Source organism: Astyanax mexicanus, chromosome 21 (genome assembly GCF_023375975.1).
Source record: "Astyanax mexicanus isolate ESR-SI-001 chromosome 21, AstMex3_surface, whole genome shotgun sequence".
Taxonomy (NCBI): domain Eukaryota; kingdom Metazoa; phylum Chordata; class Actinopteri; order Characiformes; family Acestrorhamphidae; genus Astyanax; species Astyanax mexicanus.
The window spans coordinates 33,901,007-33,927,196 of NC_064428.1; the positions used below are offsets into that span (position 1 = coordinate 33,901,007).

The 26,190-nt window shown below is 34.9% G+C and overlaps 2 protein-coding genes and 1 long non-coding RNA gene across 8 annotated transcripts in view; 1 reads left to right on the forward strand and 2 right to left on the reverse strand.

Moving 5' to 3' along the window:
- Positions 1-6,951, reverse strand: part of LOC103022119 (protocadherin Fat 4) — a 49,484-nt gene extending 42,533 nt beyond the window's left edge. For 5 of the 6 annotated variants that reach the window (XM_049469233.1, XM_049469234.1, XM_049469235.1 and 2 more), the window contains exon 1: positions 3,619-3,754. In XM_049469233.1, the coding sequence (XP_049325190.1) occupies positions 3,619-3,685 (67 nt within the window). In that variant the 5' untranslated portion in view covers positions 3,686-3,754. Of the gene's footprint in view, positions 1-3,618; positions 3,755-6,869 lie in introns of those variants that run through there. The other variant, XM_049469232.1, reaches the window with a different exon arrangement.
- LOC125785566 (uncharacterized) overlaps positions 1-26,190 on the reverse strand; it is a 111,403-nt gene that overhangs the window by 42,533 nt on the left and 42,680 nt on the right. The window lies entirely within an intron of this gene.
- On the forward strand, positions 8,244-20,847 carry commd1 (copper metabolism (Murr1) domain containing 1). The gene is made up of 3 exons (XM_022674551.2): positions 8,244-8,471; positions 10,326-10,613; positions 20,593-20,847. Exons 1-3 carry the CDS (start codon positions 8,289-8,291, stop codon positions 20,698-20,700), a joined length of 579 nt encoding a protein of 192 aa, XP_022530272.2. The 5' UTR covers positions 8,244-8,288; the 3' UTR covers positions 20,701-20,847.

Genomic DNA, 26,190 nt, shown 5'->3' on the forward strand with positions numbered 1-26,190 from the left:
TATTGTCATCAAATACTCAAATATCTTAATAAAGAATGCTAAAAATATTACTCCTTTCACTTGATACATTTTTAGTGAAAATAATACCTGTTTTACTGCATTTTTTTTTATATTTTGTACAGAATATAACCAAGAATGTTACAAGATTTCCTGTATCATATAAAATGTTTAGATTTTTATTATAAGTATATACTGAAATGCTATATTTTTAATAAAGAATATTAGCAGTTTGTGTTATAATATTACATTTTTAAATAATAAATGTTATAAGATTTACTGTTATCAAATTATATTTTTTAATAAAGAATGTTATTCGTTTTACTGTTATATTACATTTTTAATAAAGAATATTATTAGATTTGCTGATATTAATTTACATTTTTAATAAAGAATATTATCAGTTTTACTTTTAACATATTACATTTTTAATAAAGAATATTATTATAAAGAATATTAGTATTTAACAAAGAATGTTATCAGTTTTACTTTTATGTTAAAAAGAATATTAGCAATTTTACTGTTATCATATTACATTTTTAATTAATGAATGTTATAAGATTTACTGTTATCAAATTATATTTTTAAATAAAGAATGTTATTCGTTTTACTGTTATATCACATTTTTTAATAATGTTATTAGGTTTACTGATATTAAATTATGTTTCTAATAAAGAATATCATCAGTTTTACTTTTAACATATTAAATTTTTAATAAAGTATATTATTATAAAGAATATCAGTATTTAATAAAGAAGGTTATCAGCTTTACTTTTATGTTAAATTTTTATTTAATAAAATGTCACTTTTAATGTTACCATATTCCATTTTTAATAAAGAATATTAGCAGTTTCACTGTTATCATATTACATTTTTAATTAATGAATGTTATAAGATTTACTGTTATCAAATTATATTTTTTAATAAAGAATGTTATTTGTTTTACTGTTATATTACATTTTTAATAAAGAATGTTATTAGATTTACTGATATTAAATCACATTTTTAATTAGGAATATTATCAGTTTTACTTTTATGGTATTTTTATTTAATAAAATACCACTTTTAATTTTACCATATTATATTTTTAATAAAGAATATTAGCAGTTTTACTTTTATGGTATTTTTATTTAATAAAATACCACTTTTAATTTTACCATATTATATTTTTAATAAAGAATATTAGCAGTTTTACTGTTATCATATTACATTTTTAATTAAAGAACATTAAAAATGTACTGGTATCAAATAATATTTTTTAATAAAGAATATTATCAGTTTTATTTTTTTACCTGCTGTTATTACATGTTGATTTTTTATCAAATGTTTATTAAAGATTCTTGCATGTTTTACTGTTAAAACCAAGTTAGTAATTTAATTTTAATTAAGAATGTTACTGTTATACAATGAAGACACAGACGTTTTGCTGTTATAACCTATTAAACATTTAGATATTTTGTAAGAGCGTTCTATTGGTTTTTATCTGATTAATCTTGTGGTAAAGAACAATCCTTTTATTATCTTTTCGTTTTTGTATCACATGACCCTTATTATCCCTCTGATGGTAATGAATCATATCATAAACATGGACTGAATGGGTTTATGGAGATTGCAGTTGTCAGGAAATGGAAACTGAAGATATCAGTTAGATTCTGTTCTGAACTATAACTGCAGGACATTTTTAATATCTTAGCATTTTAGCAGCATTTATTATATTATATTACATTAAAACACATAATATTCAACTTCAAGACACTATAAGTCTACATTATTCAATTTTTATACATTTTATATATAAATTTATGATAGGAAACTTGTGGTTTTGGCGGTTGTGCGTCTCCCATAAGCAAAGATTACGCAAATATTTGTTTGATAATTGTTACCACAGCACTGGTCTTTACAGCACAGATAACTCAACTATCTATCTGATCATAAACATTTTATTGTGAGCTTTATGATCAGCCTCACATGTTCCAGATCAATGATTATAGCTCTATAGTTTTGAATGAATCAATAAAACATGATCTAACAAACAATAATGATTTTAAAAAGGAGAATAAAGCATCATTGCTGTTACCCAACTAAATCTTTAATATCCATGTAAGTTAAAGCCTTTCTATTGGTCTATTCATCATTCTGATACAATGTAAAACACTAATTTCAGACTCAGCAAACAGTAAAAAATGTAAAATTAAAAAAAACAAAAAAAAAAACCTAGAGGCAATAGGCTGATCACTAACCATGTTATATCCTGTGTTCAGCAGTGTGTTTAAATCTTAAGAAGTGACAGATTTGACTATGAAACAAATTTTGCTCATTTGTAAAAAGCAGAGAAACTCCAGGTAAAAGTGCAGATTCTGATTCTTTTTATCCATTATCCTTACTTTACATCATCACAGTCAGTAGAACAGAAATATTATATTGTGTTATCAAATAAAAAGTTGAAACTTTTGGACCAAAACTATTCATAATGAACTTTTAACACAATGAGAAAATATTTTTTAAACAATGTTACCAGTTTTAATATGTTGAATTTTCAGGAAATCAAAATAAAAAACTTCGCTGCTATCACATGTTAAATGTTTGGTAAAAGTATATATATTGTCAGTTATAACATTTAATTCCATTTAAGCTTTACTTTTATATCATTCACAATTTTGTAAAAATATTACCTGCTTTATATATATATATATATATATATATATATATTATATATCTATATATATATATAAAAATATTGAATTTATAGTAATTTTTCATATAAAAAAAAAACTCTGGAAAAAAAATAGAGACCACTTAAAAATTATGATTTTCTTTGATTTTACCAAATTGAAAACCTCTGGAATATAATCAAGAGGAAGATGGATGATCACAAGCCATCAAACCACCAAACTGAACTGCTTGAATTTTTGCACCAGGAGTGATTAGCATAAAGTTATCCAAAAGCAGTGTGTAAGACTGGTGGTGGAGGAGAACATGATACCAAGATGTAAGAAAACTGTGATTAAAAAAACAGGGTTATTTCACCAAATATTGATTTCTGAACTCTGAATAAATATAAACTTGTTTTAGAAGGTTTGGGATTTTTTGGTCTGAAAGCTCTGCATCTTTTGGAATTTGGGGGAAATATTGTCTATAGTTTATAGAATAAAACAACACTGTTCATTTTACTCAAACATAAACCTATACATAGCAAAATCAGAGAAACTGATTCAGAAACTGATTTTTTTCCAGAGCTGTGTATACTGTAAAATAACTACTAGTCTTACTGTTATTGCTTATTGAATATATATAGTTAATATTAGAAGTAATATTAGACTGTTATACTTTTGGATTTTTTGTGAAAAAAATCTCATTCTGTTAGGACACTGAAATTGTAGTAAAAAATATCAGATTTTGCCAACATTATGTTGAATTGTTATTGGACATATTACCAAATTTTTCTGTTATTTTTTTCTATTCTCTTAAATGATTAAAATGTTAATAAAAATATTATCAATTTTGCTGAATATTGAAACTATTGTTACAATGTTAAAAAAAATATATTTTTTTTAGTAAAAGAAATGATCAGTTTTACTGTTATAGTGATATTTTAATAAAGATATTATCAGTTTTACTCACCAATAGCACCCTGTACACTGTGAATACATACGCAGACCAGAATGAAGAAAGAGCAGAGTAAATTCATATTGTCCGTATTGTAGAGGAGAGTAGAGTAGATCCACTATCCGCTGTGTGTGAATTTTATGTTGGTGGAGTTCAGGTAAAGGCACAGGGTGGGTCTCTGTGCTGTAAACTGTGGTGATGATAGTAACGGAGGTGTAAACTGGAGCTCAAAGGTCAGTGATAAACCTGAGCACAGTCAGAGCAGCGTAATCATCACAGCCACACTGAGAGAAATATATTACTCTTTTATTTGACTTCATATAAACCATGTTTAAACTGTGTGTTTATGTGTGTACACTATAGAATATACTGTATTTAATTTTGGTCATACTGGTCAATTCACTTTATAAAAAACAGTTATAATAACAGTTATTTCTAGAATAACCTTTGAAGAAAAATTTAATAATTTTTCTGTCAAATTAAAATGTTCAACCTGTCACACATAACATGTTTAGTGTGTATAAATATAGTATAAATATGCTCACTCTGTAGAAATAACCTGTTTACTTTAGTACATATAACATTTTTAAACACTTTATTTCCATAACATTCCATAACATTCTTTCATTCATTTCATTCATTCTATCACAACATATGTAACGGGCAATCTGTCACTGTAACACATCCAATCAGTCGTACATAACGTGCTCTCTGTCGCAGTAAATTATCCACAATGTCACATCATCAAAGACTGCCATTACTGAATAAATGATATAAATAAAATAAATACTATAGTACATATAGTAAATAAGATGTGATTCTATTCTGATAAAGCTTCTGATCGTCTCAGATATTTACAGTGCTGTAGATCTGCCTGCTCAGTCTGTTTTATCTGCAGATTGATAGAAGATAAAACAGCAGCAATAACGTGTGTGAGGTCAGTGAGGATCTGACGTCTGATTATAGAGTATAAGATTATAATGAGGCCTATTTTTAGAATAATTATGGGGAAAAAGGAAACAAAAAGTCCAGTGTGAAAAATGACTGAATTTGTTTTGTATTTTAATGTTTTATTTTTGTATCACGGACATCATACAAACTCCATTACTGTAAAACCCCATATCAGAAATAGTGCGGACAGTGTCTTACATTTACTTTTACATTTACTATTTATATTTAATTTATTATAACATATACATTCATTCCTGCACTTCAGATCTATGGGAGGTAAATCTTGCCAAAAATTAAACTGAAATGAAAATGCATGAAAATTATTTTTCCAAACGTGTGAAAATACTATGACAAAAAAACAAACACAATGAAATCACTTCATTTGCAGTTTTTTTTTCACATTTATGTAAAAAGAAGTGAGAAAAGAAACATAAAAGCTTCACTTTGGCCTTGCCTTTTCTTGATGAACTGCATAATAAGTGTCAAAAATAAAATCAAAATAAAATAGTTTAAATGTTTTTATTTATTAGTCCAAGCAAGGGGCTGCATGTCTGACAGAATTAAAATGAAAAAAAAAAAAAAATCAAAAACAAGGTGACAGTTTGTGATTCAGAAGGCTATTTAGGTGACACAATTAAAATGCAAACACAAAGGAAGGTTAGTACTCTCTGCTGGTGTTTACCTCTTCATTTTCAACATTTCCAGCATGCAAATATATATATTTAGCTTGACATATATTTAGCTTGATAGCTTGACTCTGGTGCAAGGAGCTGGTTTACAGCAGGGAACCATGGCCTCAGCAGCCCCCAAAGCCGCCTCCGTGGCGAGAGAGACCGTTCAGAGTAGATCGCTTGTTAGTTAGCCAGTGCTAGCTATCTTTATATTATCAATAATTAATAATTCAATAATTCATAAAGCAAATTATTTACTGTAATGTTTTTTTTACCTGTTTTTTTGTGTACACTTTGGTGCATTAAAGATAATTAACTACATTATTACTGTAAAAACCTGTATACTTTTCGTGACTTTTATAAGTGTGAGAGGATTTCTGGGGTAAATAGACCACTGAAGTTGTGTCATCATTTTGTAGTCATGTTTTTATGGCCATATTTGGGGTTCCGTGTCTAAGTGGTTCAAGTAAATGGGGAATTTGAATAGACTTTTCAAAAACTGGCCTCCGTCACATTCTGTGGTAAATAAATATGTTCAGAACCCTGTACGTTTTACTCTGTGTACATTTTCCTCCTAAATATCACTGGATCCTCTGAATTTCAAGATTGTTTAAGCATGAAAAATGCTAACTTTAAGCTAATGCTTAACTGACGGACTGGATTCTGCATAACAACAGTGAACTCCGGTCAGATCGCGTTTTGGATTATTATTTCTCTTTACAGAGGATCATTAAAGCACTTAAACAGGTGAAAACTGTTCCCTGCAGGTTTAGTATTTAATTACGGTCATTAGTTTATACTAATTACAACACCTGACCCAAATAATCAACTAACAACTTAACTAATCAACTAACTTCCTGCCCTCACTGAGGCGACAACGAACCAGAAACACCAATTTATTTCACTGCATAATAAAGAGGGTAAATGTTAAAACGTGTTACAGCTGGTTCTGGAGCATCACTGACCTGTTTTAGTGATTTTATGCTGTATCACTCTCAGCTCTCCTCAGTAAGCCCAGTTAGTTCATTATTAGGCTCAGCTGTGTGTGATATGCTCCTAATTTACAACAGGTGTTCTGTCGAATTGTCCTACCCATCGATACATGCTTCCCAACGGTACTGCGCATGCGCTGACCTACACAATTTAATTATTTCTCGTGTTTTTTATTTATAATTAATCTGTTTTAGGGGGGTTTATGTGCATTAAACAACAACATGAACGCACTGTCATTGCACAAACGTGTAAATGGAAGCTAAAAAAAAAAAATGATCATAAATAAATAAATAAATACAAAAGCGGTTTGTAATGAGCTAAGATATATTTGCCATAACTTTGCCATGATACAATAATTTATAATGATAATGCATTCCAAATCTAATAACGTACCTCTACTGAAATTTCCCTGGGTACATGCCCTAAAATAGTGTTTATTTTGTACTTTTACAGTTAAATATACATTAGGGCAGCACGGCTCGACAAGGTAGGACAGAACACCGGAGTTCACAGGTGTTGCGCCGAAAATAGTCCCCTGCTAATTCAGGACAGCACACTTACGTGAGTCTTTTTATGTAAGGAAAAGTGTGTTTAAAGTTCATATTTAAGAAAGCTAAGTAGAAAACATTGTTTTCAAAACAAGCTACTTACACGTAATGCTGTAGCTTGAGCAGCTTGCGGCAGCGGGTAGGTAAACCAGAGGAATGATTATTAACATTGAATGGTATGATCCACTTTAGGGGTGCTTGAAATCGAATCACAAATTCACAATATTCTTCCAGGCACAGATACTACATTGTTTTTTGTAATATTTAACATTATATGTTGAAAGAAGTATATTTAAATGTTTTAACCCCCAAACTACTGTTTTTGCCCCTTTAGAAGGGGTTGAAGTCTTAATTTCGGTGTCTGACTCCCCCCAAAACCGCCTGTAATTCGAACCCCATTCATTTTCCTCATAGGGGCTGCGTCCAGAAACCCCAAAAGTGTCAGTTTCCTACCGATCCTCCTCGGCTGCGTCCAGAAACTTTTGCTACTCCTCCTCTCCTACTCCTCCTTTCCTACTCCTCCTCTCCTACCCCGGAAGAAGGTGAAGGAATCGAGGAGAGGAGAGGAGGAGGAATGGAGGGAAGGAGCTGTAATTGGGGAAATGGGACAGCTGATCCCTTTTAGATAGGATGTTGACTACCGTTGAACTGAGCCAATCACAACGCTCACTTTCAGCACGTTTCAGAACATTACTATCACACACAGCTAAAAATTCAGATATTCCAATAAAATCCTGTTTACTCCCAGACGCATTTTAGGCCGCATCTCTGACCAGTGACTCTGGCAGCCCTGTCTGACCTCAGCCTTATGAGGGATTCAGTTCCTCATCAGTCCCTAAGTTAAAATAAATAAGTAAATAAATGAATTAATTAAAATTATATATATATATATATATATATATATTATAAATAATATATGTTTTTATATGTATAACATGATACACATAGGGTCATAAATATAGTTTTACTGAGCATACAGTTTATCTAAACTATAAATTATATTACTGCTTTACTGGCTGTTTAATTAGATAAGGAACCTAGTTGATTAATATGTTTATGACGTATATTTGGGCGTTGCCTTCTCCATTTTCGCGTGCTCTGTGGGCGTGGATGCAGTGATGTCATTGGAAATCCTTAAAAGTCTTCCGGAGTAGGATGCACTGATGCACCCTCCGTTGGAAGGCTACTACAGGTGGATTTTAAGCGTCTTCTTTCGTCTCCTACGGTATTCGGACAGGCGGCAAGATGGCGTCACGAAATCAGTTTCCGGGTCACGGAGGAGAGGAGGAGGATCTGTAGGAAAAAGGAGACACTTTTGGGGTTTCTGGACGCAGCCTCTGTTCTATGGAACGCCCTTGTTCCCTTGCTCACTTGGTAGTGTACACTTACTCTAGGATTGAGATAAGCCGCGTCCTCGCGCTTTAATGTTATTGGTCGGCTGTTGGGTTGGTTTCCGCCGCGTGACTGGAGTCAGCTGACTCGCGGCACCAGCAGCAGCAGCAGCAGTGGAGGAGGAGGTAGTATGGCGGCAGTGGCGGAGGCAGAGGGGGTGAAGGCTCTGGCGGGGCTGCTGGCCGGACTCGCCCAGTCTCTCTATTACTGTAATACTGAGATCAGCGAGGAGCTGCTCAGATCCCAGTTATACCCCAACCTGCCCCCCGAGGACTTCCACACCCTCTACCACAAGCTCAGAGGCATTCTCAAGGTACACACACACACACACACACACACACTAAATATATATTTACACACTGTATACACACACACAGTTACTAGTGCATCTCAAAAAATAGAATATCATTGAAGAGTTACTGATAAAAACCCAAAAATCAGTTTGTCAGAAAATTAGAATATTATATAAGAACAATTGTTACTTTTAGCAGTGTGGACAGTGTGTCAAATCCTGCTGGAAAATGAAATCCGCATCTCCATAAAAGTTGTCAGTAGCAGAGAGAAGTGCTGTAAGATTTTGTGGGCAAACAAAACTGCACTGACTTTAGACTTGATAATAAAACACAGTGGATCAACACCAGCAGATGACATGTCTCTCCAAACCATCACTGATCATCAGTAAATTTTACATTTCATTTAAAGGAACTCAAGGGATCAGAGTCTGGAGGAAGAGTGGAGAGACACACAGTCCAAACTGCTTGAGGTCTCGTGTGAAGTTTCCACCAATCAGTGATGGTTTGGAGAGACGTGTCATCTGCTGGTGTTGATCCACTGTGTTTTATTATCAAGTCTAAAATCTTACAGCACTTCATGCTTCCCTCTGCTACTGACAACTTTTATGGAGATGCAGATTTCATTTTCCAGCAGGACTTGGCACACTGCCAAAAGTACCAACTGGTATGAGTCTCTGAGACACTGATTTTTGGGGTTAACTTCCTTCCCTGGGACGTCCCTGATGAAAGCCAGTTTCATCATAACGTTTTTGATGGTCTTTTTGACTGCACTTGAGAATACTTTCAAAGTTATTTTTAAGCCTTTTATCTCTTCCTCTCTCTCTGTCTATTAATCTGTCTGTATGTCTTTTTGTGTTTTCTTTTTGTCTGTCTCTGTTAATTTGTTGCCTTCTTTTTATTTTGTCTATCCATCTATCTGACCACACACACACACACATATACACACCATATATCCATGTCCCTATCCGTCCCTCTCCCTGTCTTTGTTCATCTTTCTTTGGCTATGTTCACATTACCAGGCTGAAGTGACTCAAATCGGATTTTTTGCTCCATGTGGCTCAGATCTGATTTTTTTATGGCTGTGTGAACGTGATTTTTTTTTTTCAAATCAGATTTTAGTCCTCATGTTCATGCGACATGAATGTGAATGGTCAAATCAGAATTAATTTGTCTTTTTGCTATTACGCTTTAGCATTAGCACTATGTGCCTCTCTCTCGTACCCACACTGCATTTCTTGGTGCAGCTGTGCAGCTATAGCTGCAAAAAAACAGCAAAAGCAAACCGCCTGGCCTTTTTTCACCTCCTCGACCTGAGCATGAACTTCAAACCAGCTGTATACTGTTTCTCCACTCCAGCAAAAGATGCTCCACATATGAGCTGCTAACTCATCCATTTCCCTTTATAGAGCTACGAGTCTCTCGTCTCTCTAATATGAGTTTTTTGTTGTTGTTGGTGAAGAAGGAGACGTTTATACAGGTATCAATGTGCAGCATGAGAGGAGTTTCAGGGACAGATTCGTTCACGTTACACACAGATACAGATCACTTACATTTACAGTGAATGTGAACCGACAAGATCTGAGCAAAAAAATGTATTTGAGTATTGTGAACGTAGCCAATATGTCTGTATGTGTATATATATATATATATATATATATATATATATATATATATAGATATATAGATATATAGATATGTCTGTTCATTTATTGTCTGTCTGTCTGTCAGTTGAATGCATTTAATAATGTGGAATGTTGCCCATCACCAGCAGATGGCAGCATCTTATTAACCTAGAGCTTCCCTTAGTTCACCTAACTCTCTCTCTCTCTCTGTCTCTCTCTCTGTCTGTCTCTCTCTCTCTCTCTCTCTTTCAGTCCATGGCTACAGCAGATATGGACCAGGCTCAGTTGGAGGCGTTCCTGACGGCTCAGACGAGGAAGCAGGGTGGTGCAGGTCTGAGTTCTGAGCAGGCGGCGGCTCTGGGCCGGTTCTGGAAGGCTCACAGGACCCGGATCAGAGAGAGTCTGCTGGCTCAGAGCCGCTGGGAGCCCGGCCTGAGGAGCGTGAACTGGAGGGTGGACCTGCAGACCGCCTCCAGCAGGGGGAGCTCATCCAACACACCTGTGGCTCTGGTGGAGCTGGAACTGGGCCGGAGCGGACAGGTGAGTCTCAACCAAGGGCTAGCGTGTTTGTTACACTGAGTAACAGTGTACTACATCCTATCATCAGGGTGGAATCACTCCAATACTTCACACTGATTGGTTCACATTCTAGGCGTTGTACCCATACTGCTGCATGACACGAGTGAATCAGATTTCGGCTCAAAACCGCATCTTGTTTTGAATGAAAACCCAAAAATCAGTGTCTCAGAAAATTAGAATATAATTTAAGACCAATTTGTACTGTTAGAAGTGTGGGCAGTGTGCCAAGTCCTGCTGAAAAATGAAATCCACATCTCCGTACAAGTTGTCAGTAGCAGAGGGAAGCATGAAGTGCTGTAAGATTTTGCGGGAAAACAAAACTGCACTGAATTACTAAAATAAAGTAATTTTTTAATGTTTTAAAAAAATATATATATTTTTAAGATGCACCTTTAGAGCTGTTAGAATGTGTGAGATTTAGTTTAGATTTATGAGGTCTAATCCATATTTCAGCATAAATTATTATATGTAATTATTTATTATTATAGGTTTGAACTCAGCAGTAGTGTCATTAAATAAAACCACTAATGTATCACCAGTCCCTGTACACATAACGTGATTAATTTGCGCATAAAATGTTATGTTACGAGTTTCCAGATAAATCAGATGCTTTGATTTGTTAGCATTGACAGCACAAGTAATGATGAATTTACCAATAGAAACGCAGAAAAATGACTTTGAATGGCTTTATTAGCTTTTTTTTTTTTTGCCTTTTTACATAATCAGGACCTTTTGGAGAAAGTTAATATTGTAATATATATTATAAACAGCCGTGTGGCACGTTCCTGCCAAAAACCCTGGATCACTCAAACCAGGTCAGGCTTATCAGTGTTGGATTTGGAGCTGTTTGTGAACCCTTGAGCTTATCAGTGGCGTTCCTATTGTATGTCAGCACACAGTGCGAGGGCTCAGTGATATGGTAAATCTATTATATCATTATATTAAGTAGGTAAATGATGTGGGGTTGATGAGGTCAGCTGACCACCTGAATATACTAAATATAGACCAGGTTATTCCATCAATGACACATTTATATATATTCCAAGATAAGACAATGTCAGGATTCATGGGGCTGGAATTGTGAAAGAGTTCAGGGTTCATGAATTGAGAGAGAGTTCACCACAGAGTCCAGATCTTAACCCAGATCTTGAGAATCTTTGGGATGTGCTGGATGGAGAAGAGCTGCTTTGTGCAGTGGTCAGACTCTACCATCATCAATGCTGCTGCAAGATCTTGGTAAAAAATTAATGCAGCAACACTGGATTAAAATAAATCTTGTTATATTGCAGAAGCTTATTGAAACAATGCCACAGTAAATGCGTCAAAGCAATCAAAGCTAAAGAAGATCCAACTAAATTTTAGAGTGTGTGACCTTTGTTTTTTTGGTGGGGATTAAACTTTAAGGTTTTTATAAGTTGATTCAACTCAAAGATCTCTGTTTGAATGTATAAGTTTCCACAAATGATCAGCTAACTCAATATATATATATATATATCATTTTCTGTAAAACTGGCTTAATTTGTTTGAGTTCAGACAATTGGTGGGTTTACAGTATGGTGCAGATTGGGTTAAAGTAGCGGTACTAAATGAATTTTGTATTGTACCATTTTTAATACATAAAGCATACTGGATTACAAGGCGCATTATACGACACTAGTAAGAAACAGGGGTGTCACCATGTTTTACTTCTAATTCTAAACTAAGCTAAGTTAACAAAACTGTAATTCTTTAAAAAAAAAATATATATATATTTTAAAGTCAGTCGAGTGCTGGTTGTTAATCTACACAGATTTCTCTCCTGAAAACTGTTTATTTGGGTGAGTAAAGAACTTCCGTTTATTTACAGTAAGCTTAGATTTCCAGATTTCCAGTAAAGCTGGGTGCAGCAGCATTGGCATTAGCTGCTAACTGCTAGAGCTAGTTGTAGTTAGCGGCTAATCTTGCTTGACAGAGGTACATTAAGTAACACTGAGTGTTCCGGTAAACCAGGGCGATATTAGCTAACAGTTTGTCCCATGTAGCTTGTTTTAACACTGTAACTGTGCTAATAGTCTGATATACTCACCTCTGAACGGTGAAAGCACTTAGTGTGATTAGTGGCTAATGTTAATACTGCTACAGCAGTGCTAGCCAGGGTTAGCAGCAGACTAAAGTATTTTAATGCCAGAAGCCTTAATTGCACGGGATTAGTTTCTCAAGGGGTTCTGGGGTAATTTTCTTTTTTGTGTTTTTTTTTTATCCTCTGATTTTATTCTCGTCCAGAACGACCATGTTTGTGTTTTTCTCAGATGTCCTCTGAGAGAAAATTACAGGCTGAATTATCTACTGTTTTTCGCTGAACTCTTTTCGTGGTCCTCTGAAAATTTTAGTCCCGTTCAGACTCACATCTCTGAGTTTCCTCACCGCGCGTTTAATAAAATAGCTATTTGTCCACTGCCAGGCTCCGTACTTACAGTTTGGGCACGCCCTGTTTCCACAGAAATCCACATAAAAAAAACACAACAGCGAGTGGAAGTGGAGGAGCTACTGAACATGATGTCATGTGTCCGAGAAAGTAATAAAAAAAAAAAAAACGTACTGTCCTCCTGTTTTGTTTTTTATTGCAGTCCGGAAGCAAAAGTTTTATCACTGATTAGAGGAAGTGTGCAATATCTTCCTGAGAAACTAATCCCGTCCTGATAAGGCTTTATAGTGTGATAAATACAGTAATAAAGTTTTGAAAAAAAATTCTAGTGTTTGTATACCGTGTAACATTGAGCAACGAGGTTTTTTTCAGCAAAATTAGGGACAAATTCTGTATTAATTCCTTTAATTTGTGGAGAAACAGTAAGGTGGTGCGCGCTGTCTGAGTGAAATGATATAATTGTCTGGTTTTATTGACTGTGTGAGTCAGCAGAGTGCCTGGCAACCCTAATAAACAAATGTAGGACGAGCTCACATCCAGCCAAACTAATAGTCTGCTGTTAAATAGTCTAAATGAGACGGATATGATGTAAGATTATAGAGAATAAGTGAATTATAGGGGGAATTATAAAGGGACAGGGTGGGGTGGGGTAAGGCAGAGGCTTTGTTTGGCTGCGTTTGGCTGCAGTGGTCTGTATGATGCTCGTAATTGCACGTGTACCACCCACAACTCCTCATCAACCACAGCACAACACAGCAGACCGGCCCTTCTGAGAGCTGCCAGAGCCGGACCACAGGATTTACATCCACACCTCACCTGCTCAGCGCCTGCAGTCTTTCAGAACTACTGCCATATAGAAGTACATTTGTTTTGAGTAGATTCATATTAGTGATAGTAGGTTAGTTTAACAATATTAGGATTATTAGATGAGTATTGTGCCTTTTTGCAGCTTAAAAGGTAAAAAAAGTACCTAAAATTAGCCTTTTCTGACTATATATAGTGTTTGAGATTTTATACTACACAGAAATCATATTTTTCAGCTTTATATATATATATATATATATATATATATATATATATATATATATATATATATATATATACACATACATACATACAAGCTGTACAAGATGGACAATTTAGCATATATTGGCATGTATAATAATGCCAATAATATTATAATAATCACAGCAGCAGTATTCTGTGATTAATCTCAATTAATCCTGATTAATTACACTTGTTTTTTGTAATCCTGAAGTGTTTTAAAATATTGATTTAAATGTAACTAAAATAAGGAATTGAAAAACGAAGAATTATATTAATATTGGCTGTGTCTGTTGCTGTAAAACACAATTGGGGTACCACTTTAAAATAAGACTACCCTTATAAAGGGTTTATAAATGGTTTATAAATTAGATTATTAATCATTATTAATTAGGTTGTAAATGCCTTAAAATCCATTCATAAGCAGTTTGATGCAAAGCATCAATTAATAAGGCAACAGTGACTCGTTGTTTGCTTGGTCATTTAATTCAACATTTATAGTAATTTATAGTAAATATATCAATTTTACAGCTTGATTACAGGCTGATTAATGGAAAACACAAAGTAAGGTCAGTATCTAGAAAGATACGGGATTTGACAGTTTAGGTTTAAGTGTGAAATTACTGTTTTTATCACAAAAAAAAAATATTTACATGTTATGTATTTATTAACTGCTTATTGATGGGTTTTAAAGTATTTGCAACCTAATTATTAATCGTTAATAAACTTCTTTATAAACCATTCAAAACCCTTTTATAAAGGTAGTCTTATTTTAAAGTGGTACCCATAATTGTAATAATCACAACACTATTCTGTGATTAATCACGATTAAGATCATGATAAAAAAAGTAATCTTTGTAATTCTCTGTATTTTAAGGTAGGAGACTGTATCAATGCTGTTGTATTGCTTAGTAAGACTAAAATACAAATATATTACCAGGCTCTGTAAATGCAATGTGATTTAATTTCTGTTAAAAAAAATAGCATGTTAAAATCCCAGATTAATCACATGCATTAGCATTGATAACACTAGTAATCTTGAGTTGACCAATAGAAACGCTCCAAAATGATGTTGAATGGGCTTTGAGTGGTCCAGCGGACTAAGTCGCTGCCACTATGATTGGGAAATCACTGGTTCGAATCCCGGTCATGCAGCTTACCGTCAGCAGCCAGAGCCCTGAGAGAGCACAATGTTGAGGCATTACTAGTGATTACTAGGGGAAGTCCTTATGAGTGGGTTGAGTAATTGGTCTTGTAAATTGGGGAGAAAATGGGATAAAAAATGGAATTAAAATTAGGCTGAATAATTTAGCTTTAGCTTATTTTTCTGAGCTTTTATTAACAATTTATTATTCTGTAAATGCTTTAAATATATATTTATATTAAAAACAATTTTTAGCTTAGCTTTTCTCTGCAGTAGCTGTAAATTCCTCCCTCATACAGTCGTTTTTTAATCGTATCCGGCTCTTTCTCTGTGGCACATTCCTGCCAAAACCCTGTATCACTCTGCCCAGCACAGGCTTATCAGTGTTAGAGTTGGAGCTCTTGTGCTGAACTCTTGTGCTTATCAGTGGTGTTGCAGCAGCTGGCATTAATATATTTATGAGTTTTAATGGTGGGCGCTGGCTGAAGGGTTTGGGTTTGTGTGATAAAAACCCTCATGACTCAAGAACTCACTCCGGCAACAATAATGACTCTGGGAATATATATATATATATATATATATATATATATATATATATATATATATATATATACACACACATATATATACATATATATACACACATATATATACATATATACACACATATATGTATATATATATATATATATATATATATATATATATATATATACACACACACACATATATACATTATATATACAATATTTCTTTACAAATTCTTCACATCAATAAGTATGGTTGACAAGATATACCATAAAAGTACAGTCTTCTATGCATAGGTACACATACGTACAGACACATATCTAGACACATACACACAGATCTGCACTTGCTCACATATACCCATATATTCTCATACATACATGTACACATATATACTTTCATACAGCCTCCTCAACATCCATTACTTACATTCTCTATAACATTACAGGTTATGTACTTCCTAAGTGTTAAACTATTTACAGGGTTTGAGGGAGATTACAGTGAGTGTCCTATAAAGTAAATACATTGGGTTAGTCAGATTTAATGTAATTTGCCCAGTATATATTAAATCTATCACTTTGGATTTTTAACCAAAAGGTTATTTTTTCTATTATAGAGATTAGGGGTGTGCCATATCATATCGTACACGATAATATCGGCAACATTTTCAAATATCGTGAACGATATTAAACCCTGAAATATCGTGCCATATCACCCACCCCTAATTAACACATATTGGTAGGACATTTTTGCTGTTTTTACTGAAGTGGTGGATATATGGAGATATTTAGAGGGCAATATTAATATTGTGCAGTAGTGTATTATTAAAAAAATGAATCAGTGTTTTGTCATATCACCAAGAGTATTGTTATCGCAAAAATACCATAAAATATCGTGATATTATTTTTGGGCCATATCGCCCACCCCTAACAAAGACATCTTTCACAACATTAATCCAGTCTCCTATTCGTGGTGAGTTTGATTGAAGCCAGTTTCTAGTCAACGCATTTTTACTTGTTGCCAGTAGTACTCTAAATAAATATTTAACTAAAGCACTCCATGTTTCCATGGGTTTTTTTTCCCCAAATATAAAACATTAAAATCTAAAGTCTAAGAGAATCTCCAAAATCTCCTCTAATGCACTGTGTATGCCTCTCCAGTATTTCTTAATAACAGGGCATTCCCAGAATACATGGTAGTGAATAGCATTTTGTGATCCACATTGTAATTTACTCTTTTTACACATTCTAGTGACGTATTCACAATGTTTAGAGAGATGTCTACACTCTCAATCTGATTTGATTACTTGTTATGTTGAAATATGGATTAAATATTATAACTAACTTACACTGTCTTACACCTCCCTCCTCTTCTCTCTCTCTCTCTCTCTCTGTTTCTCTGTTACTTACTCACTTCAGATTCAGAATCTGAACCTTAAAACGAATCTGTCCTTCATTTTTCCTATTTAACACAGATGTTTGTGACTTTTAATTGAAATATAACTGGTACTAGAAAAAATAGTTGTGCATCGCTTTAGGCACTATATATATATAATATATATATATATATATATATATATATATATATAAACTGGCATTTCGATACCTGTTAAATAAATCAAATATATACAAATTGTGCCTAAAGCAATTTATATTTATATATATATATATATATATATATATATATATATATATATATATATATATATATAATTTTTTTTTTTTTTTTTTTTTTTGAATAACTCACACAGATTGGCCTTTAAACTTTAATGCCTCAATCGCTTTAACAAAAATGAATTATTATTATTTTGGCCTCATCTTTCCCATAATTTACTTCTTTTTTTTCACAGCCTGGTGACGTATTAATAAGGAAAAAAAAAAAGTTAAAAAGATACAAGATACATTTAATCAAAAGTTTTGGAATCTAAATAAAACCACGCTCGTTTGATGTTATATTTAATTATTTTATTTAACATTTAAATATCCATCAGTTTAAAGAAGAAAAAATGTAGTTAATTGTGATTAATTGGGTTATTCTTATTTTAATCGATCGACAGCCCTATTTTTTTAAGCATAAATTAGTACAAATACTCAACAAACACGTGTGTACATCGTTTTAAGCACAATTTCTGTTTATTTAAATAATTTAATATGCTGAATTTAGTATTTTTATTTTTTTTTCATCGATATTGAATGACTCTTTGTTTTATTTTGTTTGCTGTCCGGTTGTTGGTTTGCTGTTTGTTAGAGGGCTTTGCTTTGTTGTGACCGCCGGTCCACCAGCCGGTAATCAGAGCGGGAGATAATTACAGGTGTGGGGATGAGCAGGACGGGTCTGTTTGCTCCTGCGTCAGGAAATCTGCTGTGGTTTTGTGTAGGTGAGCAGCAGGTCTAGCCCAGACTTGCCCTATAATTCATGCAGGTAAAATCACAGCTGAATGAATCCAGTCAGAGCGCCTGTCTCTCAGATAATGACTCTGCATGTCTGTGATTAATATTATAGAGCACTGAACACGAGCTCTGAACAGGGCTTCTGGATCATTTAGAGTAAAGCTGGTTATCTGAGCATTAGGAAGCTGAAAGCAGAAGCATTTCTGAATGAAGAAAAATATTTATAAAATATAGTGTTTAAGGGTACCAGTGTTCTGAAACCACCATCCCTGCTAAGCCTAATAATATATTATTATATATTCATTCTAAAAACTGGGGTGTCTGGTCACTTTTCATAGGAGTTCTTCTTCTAGCCACATCACGTGTCTTTACGTACTTACGTCACACGTACAGCCTCTAAAAGAGGATCCAGCTTAGTTTCAGTGAACGTGAGCGGCTGGTGGAGCAATGGAGACTTCAGAAGAGGAAACTCAGAGCTCAGTAGATCATTCACTCATAGTAAAAACAAAGAAACGAAGGAGTGAAGTTCCTTCATTCGCTCTGAAAGTTGTCAGTTGCTTTTAGATTTTGTGGGAAAACAAAACTGCACTGACTTTATACTTGATAATAAAACACAGTGGATCAACACCAGCAGATGATTAGCATGTCTCTCCAAACCATCACTGATTGGTGGAAACTTCACACTAGACCTGAAGCAGTTTGGACTGTGTGTCTCTCCACTCTTCCTCCAGACTCTGATCCCTTTATTTACAAATGAAATGTAAAATTTACTGATGATCAGTGATGGGTTGGAGAGACATGTCAGCGGCTGCTGTTGATCCACTGTGCCTCTGGGAAATAAAAGTTCCACACACACACACACCTTAATGAAAGTATTGTATTTCCCTCACTCTGGTTAATGTGTGTGTGTGTTATCGTAAGTGTGTCTCCGCAATCTCTGTTCAGAGGGGGTTAAGTGCTTGATTGTGTGCTAAGAAGTTTACCGTAAACGGAGTGTGTGTGTGTGTGTGTGTGTGTGTGTGTGTGTGTGTGTGTGTGTGTGTGTGTTAATGCCTGTGCATCCCTTCTAGAGCGTAGACTCTCTGCCTGAACCCGTGTTCTGCTATTTTTATTTTATATAAAGCTACAGCGTGATAATCACAATAAACTGTAGTAAAGAAACAAATCAAACTGGGTTCTAAATAAAATGTTGCACGAGGTACAATATTATAAATCATGCAGCTCTGGATGGAACTGCGCCGTGAGCACTGCATATTTTATGTGTTTTGCACATAGTCTATATGCTTAAAATACAAAATAATTTAAAAAGTTTGTTCAGAAAGTATTTAATATTTTTAAACATGGTTAATAATATTAGAGTAAATGAAAGTCACTGTAATTTGTGTTCTTGTTCTTGGTCTATTTCAGTTACATTTTTGGGCAGTACATAGCACACGTCATGTGTGTGTGTTACACTAAGGCTATATGTTTTAAATAAAAAAAAATGTTTAGAAAGCATTTAATTTTCTTAAACATTGTTAATTGTATTAGAGTAGACAGGGTATTTTTTAATTAATAACAGGTCTGTGCTTCTTCAGTGTTGCAGTTAGCGGTGGGCAATATTATATTGTATACAATATATCGTGACACAGAAATATCATGATATTAAAAATCCATATCGTGATAATAGGGCTGTTCTGTCTTAAAAGTAGTCTAATATTTACTGTGAAGCTTTAGGTGTATTTATTGTATAATTGTTTTAGTTTGCAGTTTATATGCATGCACTAAATATTCTGCAATATTATTTGCTGCATTATATTATTTTATGCTATATTATTTATTTTGCCACATTATGATTATTCTGTTATACTATTATACTATATTCCTGAAATTAATTCATTATTTTAGTTTTCCTATATTGCCAAGTATATCGTTATCGCAAAAATACCCTGAAATATCGTGATATTATTTTAGAGCCATATCACCCACCCCTAGTTGCAATGTTAATTAACGTCATTCTAAACAGATTTTGATCATTCAAACAGCCCGAAAATAAACTTACTTTAAAAAAATGTGGGGTTTAAATCGGGTTTGGGCTTTATGGGGCAGGACGGGTCGGGCTGAATTTTTTGCGCCCAATCGAAACTCTAATCTAAAAATCTTTTCTAATGAATGAATTCAGCTATGGCAGAGTACTGTGTAATAAACTGGTAATGTAAGGTTAGTTCAAGCGATGGCTTGGGTATGCCCACACCTGTGTAAGTTGTGAGGTGTTATCATGTAGAGATAAGAGATGTTGATTGAGCACTTGATATTGGGTGCAGAAGGATGGAGGAATTTAATGTTCCTCTATCCACGGTGTAGTGATGGTGACCAGCAGCATCTGGTTAGATTTGTCCATGTGAACATGTAAGCGAATTTTGTTTAATCTCATTGTTTCTTTTCTCTCAGGACTCGGAGTTTGTGTGTTTGGAGTTTGATGAGCTGAAGGTGAATCAGGTGCTGAAGAAGATGGCGGAGATCCAGGAAAACATCGACAGCATTGTTCACCACAGCTAGTGTGTGTGCATGACTCTGTAATATATAATGATGCATTTATAAATGTCCTTTAATTTAGTTATTTCTGTTTTTTGTCTCCGATAATGTACTGGAAAATTTTCACCATGTTTAATAATAATAATATCCAATTAAATCCAGCTTTTTTTATATCTTTAGTTGTATTTCTGTATTCATGCGTTTTTGTGTTTTTTTTTTGCTGCAGTCTCAAAATTAATGAGTTGGGAGGGGTGGTCTGGTAGGTTTGTGTGTTTTAAATGTATTTGCTCTCTATGTTTTTTAACAGTATTACATACACTCAAATTTTAAAGGTACTTTTCATATATTGGGTGCAATTACACATTCCCACCAGAGAGGTCTCCAAATCCCCAAGATCACAAAGAGTACAGACTGTCGGTTTAAAAAGCCACTAAACCTTAAACCATATATATATTGTTTTTCATTATTAGCTAAAATGTGTTCCTTTTAAAGTAATGAAACATACCAGTCCGGCTTAAAATAAAAAAAAACCTTTTCTAACCTTTAAAAACGCTTTTATTGTGGTAATTTTTGCCTCTGCAGCTCTGTTTTCTCTCAGGTTCAACTGTGCTATAGGTGAGGATGATGTTTTTGTGTATTTTGGTCAATCAATAATACCACCCCCCCCCCCCCCCCCCCCCCCCCTGCTGACATCCAACCATCTGCCCCTCAAGAGACGCTGATGCTGCTGCAGCTCAGCCAATCAGAGCTCTCTCTTGCCCCGCCCCTAAACCCATACATCACTCAGAGCCCTTCCCAAACGCAGCAGTATATATGGGTATCAGTATTGGGCTGGAATCACCAGAATATGCTGGATGAAATACTGAACAGTAAACAAATGAATATAATATGTCTGATAAACGATATATGGAGAAAAGTATTTCTATACAAGTCATTCTTATTTCTTCTAAAATCAGGGGTTTTAAAAGTGGTGCTGCCCAATTTGTAATTTTAATGTTATCACAATTTTGCAAGTGTGCAATAATCACTTTGTAGGATTTGCAACATCAAATAACAAACAAATTAATAAAAAAAATGTTTGCTGCCTAATACAAGATTTTTCAAATCACATATATTTATCTATTTATGTGCCTCAGAGAGTCCTATTCTATTGGATATACTTCTCTATAGGGTCTAGGGTCTAGATCTGTGGTTCCATCTGTTTCCAATAAAGTGGCACTGCAAGGTAGGTGTTTGGAAGTATCGGTGGTAGGTGTTTTTTTTTTTTTTTGTACATTTGAATTTTTTTTTGTGTGTGTGTGACCTCAATATTATATACAGCTCTGGAAAGAAAATAAGAGAGCACTTCAGTTTCTGAATCAGTTTCTCTGATTTTGCAATTTATAGGTTTATGTTTGTGTAAAATTAACATTATTGTTTTATTCTATATTTGGTGCAATAACTCTGGTTTTTAATCACAGTTTTCATGCATCTTGGCATCATGTTCTCCTCCACCAGTCTTACACACTGCTTTTGAATAAAACTTTACATTCAAAGCAGTTCAGGTTTGTGATCATCCATCGTCCTCTTGATTATATTCCAGAGGTTTTCAATTTGGTAAAACTTAATATTTTTAAGTGGTCTCTTATTGCTGTATTGAGCTGTATATTTTTTATATAATTCATACAACAGTTCAGTAATTGGGTTGCCAGTTAGTTATTCTGAAATCCCTAATTCTCACACAACTAAGGCTTAAATTAAAATAGTTGGACAAAAGATTAATTAATAAATTAATACAAATATTGTGAAACAGACTTTCACATGTTTTATTTGTGTTTTAAAACTGTTTGTGAGTTTGTGTATGGGGATAAGAGTTTACTGTTGACTCATTATTTATTAATTGCGTCTCTGATTAAATCCGCTCTTCCTAGAAAGGTCTGTGTGATCTTTTGACTAATCTTTCTAGGAAGAGCCGTCCGTTAAATATTTAACACGGTCACACCTGTGGGCTGCTTCAGATACAAGAGAGGTGTCAGAGTTCACTCAATTACACACACACACCGACACACACTTATTTACACACACTCTGTCTCAGATCAACACGCTTGGAGGAGAACACTAATCATATCTAAAAGACACACTGCAATTTTACCACATAGTGTTTACACATCTCTTTAAATATCCACTGAGTGGAATTATAGGGTAGGTGTTTCTGATAAAGTGTCCAGCAAGTGGATGTACAAAGTGTTTCCAATAATGCACAATATACAGTAGGTGTTTCTAATAAAGTGGCCACAGTGAGTGAAAGCACAATGTATAGTAGGTGTTTCTAATAAAGTGGCCACAGTGAGTGAAAGCACAGGGTATAGTAGGTGTTTCTAATAAAGTGGCCACAGTAAGTAAAAGCACAATATACAGTAGGTGTTTCTAATAAAGTGGCCACAGTGAGTGAAAGCACAAGGTATAGTAGGTGTTTCTAATAAAGTGGCCACAGTGAGTGAAAGCACAGGGTATAGTAGGTGTTTCTAATAAAGTGGCCACAGTAAGTAAAAGCACAATATACAGTAGGTGTTTCTAATAAAGTGGCCACAGTGAGTGAAAGCACAAGGTATAGTAGGTGTTTCTAATAAAGTGGCCACAGTGAGTGAAAGCACAGGGTATAGTAGGTGTTTCTAATAAAGTGGCCACAGTAAGTAAAAGCACAATATACAGTAGGTGTTTCTAATAAAGTGGCCACAGTAAGTAAAAGCACAATATACAGTAGGTGTTTCTAATAAAGTGGCCACAGTGAGTGAAAGCACAAGGTATAGTAGGTGTTTCTAATAAAGTGGCCACAGTGAGTGAAAGCACAAGTTATAGAAGGTGTTTCTAATAAAGTGGCCAAAGTGAGTGAAAGCACAAGGTATAGTAGGTGTTTCTAATAAAGTGGCCACAGTAAGTGAAAGCACAATATACAGTAGGTGTTTCTAATAAAGTGGCCACAGTGAGTGAAAGCACAAGTTATAGAAGGTGTTTCTAATAAAGTGGCCACAGTGAGTGAAAGCACAATATACAGTAGGTGTTTCTAATAAAGTGGCCACAGTAAGTGAAAGCACAAGGTATAGTAGGTGTTTCTAATAAAGTGGCCACAGTGAGTGAAAGCACAAGGTATAGTAGGTGTTTCTAATAAAGTGGCCACAGTGAGTGAAAGCACAATATACAGTAGGTGTTTCTAATAAAGTGGCCACAGTGAGTGAAAGCACAAGTTATAGAAGGTGTTTCTAATAAAGTGGCCACAGTGAGTGAAAGCACAAGGTATAGTAGGTGTTTCTAATAAAGTGGCCACAGTAAATGAAAGCACAATATACAGTAGGTGTTTCTAATAAAGTGGCCACAGTGAGTGAAAGCACAAGTTATAGAAGGTGTTTCTAATAAAGTGGCCACAGTGAGTGAAAGCACAAGGTATAGAAGCTGTTTCTAATAAAGTGGCCACAGTAAGTGAAAGCACAAGGTATAGGTGTTTCTAATAAAGTGGCCACAGTAAGTGAAAGCACAAGGTATAGTAGGTGTTTCTAATAAAGAGGCCACAGAGTGGAGGTATAATGTGGGTGTTTCCATTAAAGGGGCCACTGAGTGGAAGTACAATATATAGTAGGTGTTTCTAATAAAGTGGCCACAGTAAGTGAAAGTACTAGACATGTGTTTCCATTAAAGTGGCCACAGAGTGAAGTAATAATGTGGGTGTTTCCATTAAAGTGGCCACAGAGTGAAGGTATAATGTGGGTGTTTCCAATAAAGTGGCCACAGAGTGGAGGTATAATGTGGGTGTTTCCAATAAAGTGGCCACTAAGTGAAAGCACAAGGTATAGTAGGTGTTTCTAATAAAGTGGCCACAGTGAGTGGAAGTACTAGACATGTGTTTCCATTAAAGTGGACACAAAGTGAAGGTATAATGTGGGTGTTTCCATTAAAGTGGCCACAGAGTGAAGGTATAATGTGGGTGTTTCCAATAAAGTGGCCACAGAGTGGAGGTATAATGTGGGTGTTTCCAATAAAGTGGCCACTAAGTGAAAGCACAAGGTATAGTAGGTGTTTCTAATAAAGTGGCCACAGTGAGTGGAAGTACTAGACATGTGTTTCCATTAAAGTGGACACAAAGTGAAGGTATAATGTGGGTGTTTCCAATAAAGTGGCCACTGAATGGAGGTATAATGTGGGTGTTTCCAATAAAGTGGCCACTGAGTAGAGGGAAAAGTGAGTTTATCTTGGCAGCTGAAGTTGGTTGGCTGCTGTTTGGACGTTGAGGATATATAGGTGCTGATTTTCTAGTGGTTCTGAGACACTGATCTGAGATTAATGTCCCGCGGTTCTGCGTGGTGTTAAAGACCCAGCAGCTGGTTCTGAAAGCGGTTCTGTGTGGGTCCAGGTGTTTTATGGCTGTCGGACGCGGAGGTGAAGCTGTGTCTGGTACCAGTGAATAGCTGATAGCTGCTATTAATAATGCAGCAGAGTGACTGTGGCTTTTGTGTGCAGCTCACAGATAGATAATGCAGATGGTGGTGATGTCTGCTCTATAGCACGTCTGTGTGTGTGTGTGTTCTGTGTGTTAATGTGTGTGAGTGTGTGTGTGTGTGTGTGTGTGTGTGTGTGTGTGTGTGCGTATATTTGTGTATAGGGGGAGGCCTACTAACTTCCAAAGGCCATGTGTGCACAGTCTCTCTCTCTGTATTATAGTTAATTAGCTGGTTATATAATTGCTACAAAAAAATAATAGATATTTAATAAGATTGTGATGATTACAGTGAACACCCATCCATTGACCCACCCACCCACTCATCAACTCATCCATCCATCTTTTTTTCTACCCATACGCCTATAAATCCACCCACCCACATATTAATCTTCCTGCCAATCTACTCAACTGTCTACTCATCTACCCACCCATCCTTTTTATGTATCTCCAACAAACTCTTTAGTCCAATCTATCTATCTATCTATCTATCTATCTATCTATCTATCTATCTATCTATCTATCTATCTATCTATCTATCTATCTATCTATCCATCCATCCATCCATCCATCCATCCATCCATCCATCCAGCAACCAACCCACTGACTCCACTATCTATCTATCCATCCATCCATCCATCCATCTATTCAGTCATCAATTCACCCATCCACCAACCCACTGACTCAACTATATCTATCCTTCCATCCATTCACTTAGTTATCCAACTGTTCATCCTACAACCCACTCACCAAGCCACTGGCCCATGCATCTATCCATCCAGCAGCCAACCCATGCACCAACCCACTAAATCCATCCATCCATCCATTCATCCATCCATCCACTTAGCTATCCATCTGTCCATCCAGCAACCCACCCACTGACTCAACTATCTATCAGTCTATTCAACCATCCAGCAACCATCAACTATCCATCCATCTATCCATCCATCTGTTTAGCCATAGCCATATTTAGCCATATTTGTTAAGCCATAAATACACCAACTCACTGACCCATGCATTTATCCACTAACCAACAAACAAATCCA